The sequence below is a fragment of the Thamnophis sirtalis genome, unplaced genomic scaffold (genome assembly GCF_051295495.1).
Source record: "Thamnophis sirtalis isolate CommonGarterSnake01/CBP01778 unplaced genomic scaffold, rThaSir2_p1.2 scaffold_11, whole genome shotgun sequence".
NCBI lineage: Eukaryota > Metazoa > Chordata > Lepidosauria > Squamata > Natricidae > Thamnophis > Thamnophis sirtalis.
In genome coordinates this window covers 42,291,945-42,304,665 of record NW_028261391.1, presented here as the reverse complement: position 1 = coordinate 42,304,665, position 12,721 = coordinate 42,291,945, and the positions used below count along the sequence as shown (strand labels likewise).

The following is a 12,721-nucleotide window of genomic DNA, read 5'->3' as shown; positions in this document are numbered from 1 at the left end:
TGCTGTTTTCCTGTCATGTTATTATAGATTGGTGTTGGGGAATTGTATGAATGAAGAGAATCCCAAGTTATTATTTTTTTGCATTTGCTAAAATTATCCAGGTTGTTCCTTGCTCTGTACTGTACAGTATGTGCAGTAATGCCTCCATACAGGAACATGCCCCAGGTCAGTACAGTTGGTCCCTAATATGTTCTTAGAATTGCAGCGGTGGTCAGCTAAATTCATTTACAATATTCTACCTTTTTTTTTTACTTGGGGTGGGAGTCAAGAGAAAGTCTGCATATAATTGTGCCTTAATTAGAAGTAAAATTCACAACTTGAATGTAGCAAGAAATAGGCTGAGGATTTTCTGAAAACATTTTTTTCCCTTCTAATCTTTTTATTCCACACCAGTGTTACATATTTCAGCGATAAGTTCATGTCCTTGTCCCTCCTTGTTGTTGGATATTTCTAATAATTTGTATTCTTCTACTTTACTTTTCTCACTTTTTTCTACAATGCTCCCCATATATGTTATATATTAAATAAAATTTGTTCCAGACACTGATATAGTTACTTTCAGAGAGAGAGGGAGAGGGAGAGGGAGAGAGAGAACATTTTATTTGTAACATAAAATGTATTTAAATAAAGATTTAAGAGTGAAATATAAGAAAGATGAATGGGGACAGGGGAGACAAGGAAAAAAGTTTTTCCCCTCATATAGGAAATATTTTACAATGTATTATAGTCACTTTTGCAGGTCTGTTGACAGTCTAACAGTCTAATGCTGTTTAACTACATCTAAAAATTTATGGGTTTTATTTCTTTCTTTTCAGATTTGGAAACGGGAATGGGCCGTGAGAAAAGGAAATTCATTCCAGAAATAAAATAGCTTCCCCTTCCACCTGTCCACTTCCCCCTTGGCAGTACAAGGTTTCTGTTTTCAGTAAGCATTTATCTGAAGCCTAATATATAAAAGCTTGTTAGTATAAAAAAACAAATAGCTTGTAAATAGTGATGCTAACAGTTGTGACAGCTGTTGCTATTCCACACTCCAGCAAAATGGAAAGGTCATCTTCTAGCTGTATAACTTTTTCCCCTTATTTTATTTCTCTCTCAAAAGGAACTGAATAGGTACTTAATTCTTAATTTTTTTTGAGGGTGATGTTTAGAAATATTTAACATGAAGTATTGTGTATACACATTTTTAGAGATTTTGCACATAGTATTAGTATACAGTTCCTTCACATAGTTGTAAACAATATCAATTTAGCATAAACATATCTATAAATATATTGCATGCTGAAGTTTTACTCAGCATATTAATTTATTTGCCAGTGGGAAAATATGTAATTTAACATTTTTCAATATTTTCACAAATTTTGCATATTCTTATCTCACTTTGGGTAACAATTTGTTTCAGATTTGTTAAATAAGAGGCCTACAGCTAAGACTGTTTTTCTGCTCACCTTATAATTTGAAAAATAGCTAGTTATGCTGCAGAAAGAGTTCTGCCAGAGATTGAAGTATCTATGTTATCATTTGGGATTTCCTGATCAAAGTCATTAGGGATCGCTTATACCACATTGCGCAAATTGCCCAATTATAACTGAGGAAATAACATTTCCAAGAATGGATGCATTCACAAGATATAAAGATAACAAGATATAGCCATTTTGTTTCTAGAAGACCATGCAGAGTGGCTGCAAGGAAGTAAAAATTGTCTTTCTCCTAATAAATAGCAGGTATGGATAATCATCTGTCTTGATCCAGAATATTTTTTTAATAGGAGGAGAAGCCTAACTAAGAAGAAATATCATTCTTGGGTTTTTAAGTTTTTAAATTTTTCAAGTTCAAATTTCACAATATGTCCCATTTCAAGTATGAAACATGCAGTTTCAAACATTTTAGAACTCATTCTGGTTTCAGCTTGGAATACTTGCAAAACATTCAAGTAGTCAAGCTGCATTCCAGACAAGATAGTTGAAGCTTCAACTTGAAAGCTTCTCTCCTATCTTCCGTAACTTGGACAGCTTGCATCGGCCTTCCCAGACCTTCCCTTGCTTGCTGTACCCCCGTAACACTCCCCCCATGTGTCATTCCCATACACCTTCCCCTAGAACTCCTGCCACTTTCCATTTACCAACCAGCAAATCTCGGGTTTACAGTGGTAACTAGGATTGCCATTGCTAAGTGATCATTCAAATGACATCACACTTTATGAATACCACATTACTTAGCGACAACAATCCTGGCTCCAATTGCTGTCATAATTTGAGGACTATATAAAATGGTAGTCCAGCGTTTTCTGATTAGTCTTGAATTGCTGATACATTTTTAAATTAATTTTGATGCCATGTAATTTCAGTTTGCTTCTGTTTAATTTTTGGCTATGTCATGTGCCAGTTTTCTTGTATAATATATATATTATAATGTGAAATACGCTGTTTTATTACTGGAAAAAGTACTTTGTTGCATATTTTTTTCATTAATGAAATGACATATGTTGCATATTGTGTGTTTTATCAGGGTTCTACAGTGCTTCAGACAGTAGGTGCTGAATCAGGATGGGAAAAAGACGCTGTGTTCCTCCACTTGAGCCCAAGTTGGCAGCAGGCTGTTGTGGGGTAAAGAAACCCAAATTGTCTGGAAGTGGAACACATAGTCACGGGAATCAAGCCACAACTGTGCCAGTCTCTAGTTCAGGTCCTCTTCAGAACCACCAGCATGCAGATGGGGGCAGTGGAAGGGAGAATGTATCAGATTTGACTTTATGCCCTGGAAATTCTCCAATTACTCGAATGAATCCCACTTCAGGAGCATTGAGCCCACTTGCCCGGCCTAATGGAACTGCCAACAGCACCAAAAATCTAGTCGTGACAGCGGAGATGTGCTGCTACTGCTTTGATGTACTCTACTGTCATCTTTATGGTTTCCCTCAGCCACGACTTCCTCGATTTACCAATGATCCCTAGTGAGTAAATTTATGGGCATGGGAGGGAAACTGAATATCCATCCAGAAGGATAATGGAAGGGTTATTCAAAATTCAGGTTATCTGCTAAGAAATCTAAAATAGTCGTTTTTGTAGATGGCTTAACGTATACAATAAAACTGTCTGCTATAAACAGAAAGCACGCATTATATTGGTGTTTATGAGATAAAACAACTCTGTGCAGTGGTAGTTGGAGAGCATTAGAACTTGGAGAGTTGAGGAAAGAAAGTCCCAGCAGTAAACTAAAACAGCTATTCTACCTTGTACCTATCTTTTTCATTCTAATGGGAATTGAGCTTATTGAATATCACAGTATGAATAAGACTTCATAATTAAGGTCTCAAAAAGAGCTGTAATTACAAATGATTTCAAGAAATATAGAATTTTCTTTTCTATAATTTATTTACCCAAGGAATTAGTTGATTGGTCACGGTTTCTGATTAGTTTTTCACAAAAAAAAGCTCAATTTGATCAGCCTATCAACAAAATTAAAGTCCTATAACTTTGTTACCGGTACTGGATAATATGTACTTGGAAGAACAGAAATATTTATGTAGTGCTAGTTTAATATTGTGATAAGAATAGAGAAGTATGGAAATGATAGAGACTGAAGATCCGCTAGAGAGTTTTTAAAATTACCTAAATATTTCATATTTATACAATATAGTCTTTGTTTTTTGAATGGGAAGATATGCAAAATAGTTCAGGAGTGTTCTGTTCTACTATCTAGGCTGTACTGAAGCTCCTCTGGACTATGTTATTCTAGAGGCAATTACTAGTTTCTAAATGTAAATCCCCTGAACTGAAAGTAATCTGGAGCATGGTATTCCAAAATCCAGTCTCAAGGATTTTTTTCCTGGAAACTACTGAACTATCCCCAGAACAGCAAAATCTAGAGGTGGAACAGAAGGTTTGTGAGTTATCCAGAATGTTCTCTTCTTGAAGCAATGAGTGTTATGCTTCCTTATTTTTTAGTATCCACTGATTTATAGATTATTGATACTTACAGCGTCCATGTAGAAAATGGAATGCAACAATGGTACCTTGTTGCATTTCTTTTCTAGAGTTTCTGATGTATATGATACATTTCCATGACTTTTTCCTGCATCAGAAATCGATACAACAGCGATTTCTCATCATTGCTGTTGGATTCATGATGGGTACCAAGGAAGATTGTCCTGATTCAGGATGTGTATTGCTTTTTTTTGAAAAGCAAAGAGTTTCTTAAAGGAATAAAACCTCATGTAGTATAACTGAAATGGTCAGTTATACTGACCAGTTATACAGCACTGATCCCCTGTATTGCTCATGTAATTAGTTAAGAATCACTCTGAATTCAATTTATGTTAAACAAAATTGACTATACATGAAGGCCTCACCAGTAAAGCAATAAGTAGTATGTTGAATGATGACAATTTTACATAGTTTCTTGCATATGTTTGGGAAGCATTGCTAGTTACCAAAGAGACGGTATTGGGATAAAGCAATATAATCTAATAGAATGTAGTATATATCCTATGCTTTTTAAAACTTGCTTATACCAAGCACAATTGAAGAATTCTATATCAGATTCAAATATTAAAAGTCATGGTTTAAATAAACATATAGGGTCAATTTATACTGTTTCCCAGTTTTGTAACTCATACATTTCCTGAAGCATAGTTTGTAATTAAAGATATGGGTGACTTTGCACAACATTCTAGGATAAAATATGATTGGCTACTTCATGGTTTAATAAATTATGTTTATTACTGTGCTTAGTTTATGGTTTAAAGTGTTATGTGAACCAAGCATTTTGATTAATTCAGTGATCTTGGATTAGTGTACTCTAGCTAGATCAAGATGTGCCCGTGAACATTTTTCTCTGTACAGTTATAATTCTTAAAAGAATAGAAGAAAATTATGAATATATTAATAACTGGAAAATTTTTAATAATTAATAACCAGGAAGACTTTAGCAAAGCAGTATGGGTTAGTAGTGAACACGTTGAATGAAGTCTAGGGAAACTTAGGTTCAAATTATTCTCAGCCATGGAAGCTCACTGAGTGTCTTTCTGCCTGGCTCTTTTCTGCCTAAACTCCCCATGATGTTGTGAGAAGTATTAGAGAGAAAGTGTTATATATGGCACATTGAACACCTGAAGGAAAAGTCAGATATAAATGTAATAAATATCTAGACATTTACTTAATAGAGTTTTATGCCATGGCAAAATATTTCTGCAAAATAATATATATATGATTGCTGTTGATACTTTGACAGTTTCTTGGCCCATGTGTTGTCAGCAACACTTATAACATTTGACTTCAGTAGTTGGGTATTTTTTTCCTGTAATTTGTATTCTCTATGAAATGCTACTTGTATAATGTAAGAGTTGGAAGTTAACTTGCATTGGAAGTTAACTTGGCGATTCATCCTCATGATGCACAAATCTACGGTAATAATACAACATTGCCTACAGCTGCTAGTCCAGCCTCTATTTAACACCTTCTCTGCTTAAACAATCCATACTGTACAGTTCTTACCATTTTTTATGTTCTAGTAAACCTGCTAAATCAAAACCATTTTTGGTTGTCCCGTTTTCTGAAACATCTCTAAACAGTTCTGTCCGATAGGATTGCCTTTCAGAGATTTGATGGCATCCATCTTTTCTCTGCAGTGTTTTCTTCTTCAACTAAACATACCAAAACCTCCACCTGCTCCTCATAAGTTTTTTTTTTTTTGCTTTCCAGGCCTTTTATCATATTGGTTGCTCTCATTGGGCATGTTCTAGTTTGACCATGTCTTTTCTATAATATGTGCTTACAACTGGATGTAGTATTCTAGAAGTAGGATGATTAAGTGAGAAGTGAGAGGAACAATGATTTATATCAAGGGTGTCAAACTCAAGGCCCGTTTTCCCTGGCATAGTGTTTAGGCCACCACAGGCACCCCGACAGTGATGTCGAGCTGACCATGCCCACCCTGGCCCCCAGAGGTCAAACACAACAATCCTGATGTGGCCCTCAATGAAATTGAGTTTGACACCCGTGATTTATATTGATCCTGATATTGTACTTCTATTAATACAGCTTAGGATTGCTTTTTCTTGTTTCATTGTTTGGAGCTGCACAACATTGTTGGATCATATTCAGCTTGTAATCTACTAGATCAGTGATGGCAAACCTTTTAGGCACAGAGTGCCCAAACCAGAAGGTGTGTGTGTGCATGCATGTGCTAGAGCACTGGAAATCCGCCGACTACTGGCCGGCATGCATGCCCGCCTCAGAAACCCAATGACCAGCTGGCTGAGCTAGGGCAATGGTGCCCGTGCCCACAGAGAGGGCTCTGCGTGCCACCTCTGGCGCATGTGCCACAGGTTCGCCATCACGGTACTAGATCCTTTTGATATATATTGCTGCCTGTGTCATATACACGCTTTTAATTTTTTCCTATTTCAGTATAAGGCTCTAGATTTTTTGCTATGAATTTCATCTTGCTGCTCTTGCTACTTATTTGAGTTTATCAGGATCTTCCTGAATCTTTTTATTATGTATTGAGAAGTTTGCTGTCCCTCCATATTCATGTCATAAGCAAATTTGATAACCATAGATAGTAATCCTTTAGTCAAATTGCTTACAAATATGTTGAACAGCACAGGACTTAAAATGAGTTCTGCAGCACAACAGTCAGAACTAACTTCCAGCTTAGAATGGCCTTCGCTGAACAGCACCTAACAGGGAGTTACACTGGCCTTATCTTAACAAAATACAATTCTGTAGAAACAATTTCAAGATGTTAGATGGAGTCTAACTAAGATGCTCACCACTATGATAGACATTCTAGTGGGAAAAATAGGGTTTAATGAAAGTTTCGTTTGCCAACTGACTTTGAGATTTACTCTTCTGAGTAAAAATGGTAATACATAAACATGTCCTTATTACTATGATGTTCTGCCAGTAGAATACTGTAAGAGGAACTGTGTTTTGTCCTAATACTACTACATCAGTGTAGCATTACACTGATAAAGGTATTGGTGTGATTAGAAATATCCTCTTATATATAATGGAGAGCCAAAACAAAATCATGATAGAACTGCTACATTGCTATGGTGTAATTAAGATTTCAATTAACCCTGTCTTTAATCCCAGTTTATCTTTACCAGTACATAAACCCCAGACAAGATTTCTAGCTGAAATATTAGAGTTTGCTCTTGTCTGTGTATATGAGAGAAGGAGGGAGGTAAAACAGTGTGATAATGAGAATGAGAGAACATTTGCAACTGACCAAGGGACTGTGTGATGATGAGAAATACAGAAGAATACTTTGCACAATAGTTCACCCTGCCCAGAGGATACTGCTGACATTTGCTAGAGAACTCCCAACAGCTACCTTATCCTAAGACATGAATGTCTATCATCAACACTACGCCTACAACTGGGATAAAAGGACAAAGCATCTTGAACAGGTAAGCTATGTATGGTGGAATGCCAAAGAGGCTTTGGGGACACAGAGAGGTAACAAAACAGTTAAGGGAGGAGGAAATAGGGGCACTGTGAATCAGATTGTTGAGTCTGGGGAAGAGGAGAAGCATGAAAAAGATGACCCAGATTAACTGTACCTTAATTACAGTCCATACAAGCTATGAATTTACTTGGTAAATTTCATTTCAATATTGTTACATTAGTCCATAAGCAATAAAGAATGTTTGAGGAATCTTCAGATTTTTGTTTCCGAAACTAGCCAGGCTTGTAGAGCTTGAAACCATACTTAAGAATAAGAATTTCCATAAATATTCCCACCCCTTCCAATAAAAAAATGAAAGCTGCCTTTTGACTAATTTTATCAGCAAATTGATATTTTCTTCTATAATACTTTGATGCAGGTTTAGCGTATGTGCTCCAGTATAGCCATGAAAACACTAAATGCAAATAAATAGCTGTTAGTGAAAGCTAGATATTCTAAATCTTGCTCCTTTTAATCATATACTTATGATCCCTTTTGCCTCACAGCATCAAAACCTGAACACAAGAATAAACATACAGAGGTTTTCTTCAGTGAAAGGTGGGTATTTAGGGTAGAATTTGCTATACCATTTGAGCACCTACAGCAGTATCAAATGGTTTCTTCACAAATAAATACTATGTGTTTAGATCCAGAGACTTGTGCTTTATATATGCTAATTGTTACTCTCTCTCTCTTTAGATTCTACATACTCTATTTGCTAGATGTGGAGGGGTAGATATTTTCCATTCTCGGTGCCATGCAGACTACAAGGAAAATTTACAGCAAAACCAGACCAATGTGATTCCAACTATTCCATTGTGTGGTTGCCAAACATATTCCAATAGGTTCCATATTTCAGCAGCCAGTTACATAAAAAGTGAAAAAATGTTCTCTATGGAAAATTAAGCAAGGATACCCACTACTATTATACAGTTTTCCGTTTATAAAATGTGACAGAGTGGTTTGCAATCCCTTCTGTGTGGTTTTATTTTAGAACTACAGCCCTATAAGTGCTACATGTAGAAAGATGGGATATATATTTACAATAAAAATAAGGATTTCACTTTATTGCAGCTCTTGTCTTTTTGTTAGTATAGATGGTAATGGTCACTTAACATCTGGTTTCTATTTTTCATAATCATACTAAGTAAAAAGAGAGATTTCTTAATATTAAGGTTTGGTGCATGGATGGTTCTATTATCCAGCCCACTTGAGTGTTAGTTATACTAAGGAAATAGGCCCCTCAGCTTTCAACAGGAGGCCTGGTTTCTTGTTCTGTAAACAAGACAGTTGTTTAACATTGCTTGATGGAGAAAAGATATCTTATTAATAGCAAGCTGTCGTATGCATGCCTATTTGGCATTCCCTTGATTATTTAAAAGAACATATCTATATCTGTTTGTGTGGACTTCTCCCAAAGTCTTTTGTTGTGAGACTGCATCCATAGCTTGAACTTAAAGTTATTGTATATGTTACTGCTATAATACAATAAAGATCTAATGTTCCTTTACAGCCTGTGAACTAAAGGTGTAAAAGTCTGAACGTACGTGTGTGTGTGTGTGTGTGTGTATGCATATGTATATATGTATATGTGTGTGTGTATGTGTATAGAGAGATAGATTGATAGATAGATGATAGATAGATAGATAGATAGATAGATAGATAGATAGATAGATAGATGATAGATAGAATATATTTGATGATGGAATAAGGAGTTGCTCTAGACTATAGTGTGAGTTAGTTCTGCCTGCTATTTCATGTTTGTGTCTAACTTAATTTTAGCTATCAATGTATGCGGATGATGAATTGGATCTTACTCTACCATTTCTCATAATAGAGCTTGAATTTATGTTTTCAGGTTTTTGAGAGCCTCCTTGATAAATAATGATTGTTCCATACAGTAAATGAAAATTGCATATTAATTCTGAGAGATTCACACTTGCTAGATTTTTGCTAACTGAACCTCAGTGTGCCATGACATATAATATCTGTATTGGTAATCATGTTTTATATGGTAGAAAAAGGTGATTGGGGATAGTTTCTTATCACAGTGCAGAAGTTACTGGATTACTCATCACAGTGTTAAAATTGTTTAACCATGGCTGTTGGGAATAAACTCTGCTTGGTGAGTTCACACACAGAACTCACTAAAATGTAACAAACATCATTATTAGTTCTTCGTGCTTGGCTACTGTTGGAGAAGAGAACATTTTCTCGTTAAGATTATTATAGGTTTGGCATTGTGGCATGCAATAGTTTGTACTTTTATATATGTGTTTTGCTTTTTTCAAATTTAGTGTTACCTGTTTTTATTACAAGGATAGGTATCAAATTATATATAAAATATGTAGCAAAATCTAGAGCTACAAAAAAGGCTTTTGTTCCTTAAGTGGGGCTCTTTATGCAGTAAATAACATTATCCAATAATGAGGAGGAATAATTGGGAATCTTCTGTTAACTCTGAGGTTTGCAAAAGTAATGGAAAAGCTTCACTGAAAAAGTTTTTAAGAGGAGCAAGTGAATGATGCACATTGTCTTTGCACAATGTGTATGAAAGATGTTCATCTTAAAAGGGAACAGATAGAGTGTAAGGAGAAATTGCCTTGAAAAAGAAGATGCTAGTTGTTATCCTGTACAAGAGCACTCTACATTGCAGTGTTTTGTTGCAGATTCCACTTAAAATTTAAATTAAATTTACAATTTTTACAAGACAAAGAGTGTTTCAGGAGCCATGTTTTTTTAACATTATACCCACCTATATGCCTAGAAGTCTGTTTGAATAGTAACTCTGAGTTCAAAACTTGTTTGCTACTTTGTAATGTATCAATTGGTCTTAATTAAGATACTATACTGTTTGTTATTTTTAACTGGATAACATAGCTATGTTCAATGCCTATATTTTAAAGTTAGCTTATTTACAAAAGATGCAGTTTTTTATTTCTTTTAACCCCGTTTTTTGTAAATATATAAGAGTGATTTCTGTGTATCTGTTCAATCCATGGCACTGAGAATTTATAAATGTTGTACCAGAGGCTAACAATCCTAGCAGTATTCTTGGCTTCCAGCTTGGAACACCAAAAACATAAAGTCAGTGATGTACTGTAGTCAATACCAGTTTTTGGAGAGAGAAAAAAATCATCTCTATTTCTGACCATGCTTTGTTCCCTTTGGATGAATAAGTCTAAATCTAAAGAAATTCTAAGCAGAGAGGCTAAAAAGAGCATGGGGTTACTGTTGTTATCAAGGATTTCAGGCTCATATTTAAAAATAGTTTATGTAACAATAACATTACAATTTGTAAGAGCTGATTTAAACATTTACATTTAAGATAAATGTTAATAGATTATTTGCTGTTCAGATAAATAAATGGAACAGCAGGCTTATTTTTTAGATAGACATGGCAACGTTAATTTTCATCCAGATTATTGTATGCTTAAATTAATTGTCTAGCAAACTAGGTTTTTGTAGCATATTTAGCCATGTTGTTAAAAATAGAAACAAAGAAACAAATAGAAACAAATTCTGTACTAGATAGCTAGAATGAGCTTTAGATTTAGATCTGAAATACTTATTACAGCTAGTTTAATTCCATTGATTTTCTTAATCATTGGATAACAACAGAAGTGTAGCATACTGAAGAACTCAGAAACTAGATCAGGAGGTAATACAGAGGAGAACAGTTAAGATTTATTTAAAAGCACATTATACAATACAATACAATAGCAGAGTTGGAAGGGACCTTGGAGGTCTTCTAGTTCAACCCCCTGCCTAGGCTGGAAACTCTATACTGTTTCAGACAAATATCTATCCAACATCTTCTTAAAGACTTCCAGTGTTGGGGCATTCACAACTTCTGGAGGCAAGCTGTTCCACTGATTAATTGTTCTAACTGTCAGGAAATTTCTCCTTAGTTCTAAGTTGCTTCTCTCCTTGATTAGTTTCCACCCATTGCTTCTTGTTCTACCCTCAGGTGCCTTGGAGAGTAGTTTGACTCCCTCTTCTTTGTGGCAACCCCTGAGATATTGGAACACTGCTATCATGTCTCCCCTAGTCCTTGTTTTCATTAAACTAAATATACCCAGTTCCTGCAACCGTTCTTCCTATGTTTTAGTCTCCAGTCCCCTAATCATCTTTGTTGCTCTTCTCTGCACTCTTTCTAGAGTCTCCACATCTTTTCTACATGGTGGCAACCAAAACTGAATGCAATATTCCAAGTGTGGCCTTACCAAGGCATTATAAAGTGGTATGAATACTTCACATGATCTTGATTCAATCCCTCTGTTTATGTAGCCTAGAACTGTGTTGGCTTTTTTGGCAGCTGCTGCACACTGCTGGCTCATATTTAAATGGTTGTCCACTAGGACTCCAAGATCCTTCTTACAGTTACTACTATTGAGCAAGGTATCACCTATAGTGTACCTGTGCATTTCATTTTTCTTGCCTAAATGTAGAACCTTACTCTTTTCAGCATTGAATTTCATTTTATTAGATAATGCCCAATGTTCAAGTTTGTCAAGATCCTTCTGTATCTTTAGCCTATCTTCTGGAGTGTTGGCTATTCCTGCCAGCTTGGTGTCATCTGCAAATTTGATGAGTTGCCTATTTATTCCCTCATCCAAATCATTGATGAAGATGTTGAAGAGTACTGGGCCTAAAACAGAGCCTTGGGGTACTCTACTGCATACTTCCTTCCACGTGGATGCAGTTCCATTGAGGACTACACGTTGAGTGCGGTTGGTCAGCCAGTTACGAATCCATCTGGTGGTGATGCTGTCCAACCGACATTCTTCTACTTTATCTAATAGTAGGTTATAGTCTACCATATCAAATGCCTTACTGAAGTCCAAGTAAACTATATCGATAGCATTCCTCTGATCCACTAATTTTGTCACTTTGTCAAAGAATGCAATAAGATTAGTCTGGCATGATCTGTTTTTGACAAACCCATGTTGGACTGTTTTTGATAAACATGTTGGACATTAGACTAATATAAAATTAAAAACACAGATTTGATAGATGCATGAATATGCATAGCCAACAAATTAGAAGCAAATGGTACCAAAACTACTGTATGATCCTGATTAAGAATTAGATAAACTTAAATTTAATCTAAATTAGGCATGACATTATCCTGGCTTTAGAATTTCTTCATAAAAAATTCTTGAAGAATTTATTTAGATTTGATTGAGAGGACACTTTAACACTGCAGCAGGTCCAATTATCTGTTGTCTTAGGATAAATAGCCATCATGGAAGAACAGTCTAAA

General features: G+C 35.5%; 1 protein-coding gene across 5 annotated transcripts in view; it reads left to right on the top strand.

Annotated features, from left to right (window-relative positions):
• AMMECR1L (AMMECR1 like) overlaps positions 1 to 12,721 on the top strand; it is a 28,716-nt gene that overhangs the window by 530 nt on the left and 15,465 nt on the right. For 2 of the 5 annotated variants that reach the window (XM_087725679.1, XM_087725684.1), the window contains exons 2-3: positions 816 to 925; positions 2,509 to 2,953. In XM_087725679.1, coding sequence (XP_087581805.1) covers positions 2,547 to 2,953 — 407 coding nt within the window. In that variant the 5' untranslated portion in view covers positions 816 to 925; positions 2,509 to 2,546. Of the gene's footprint in view, positions 1 to 101; positions 166 to 815; positions 926 to 948; positions 1,114 to 1,134; positions 1,725 to 2,508; positions 2,954 to 12,721 lie in introns of those variants that run through there. The other 3 variants (XM_087725680.1, XM_087725682.1, XM_087725683.1) reach the window with 3 other exon arrangements.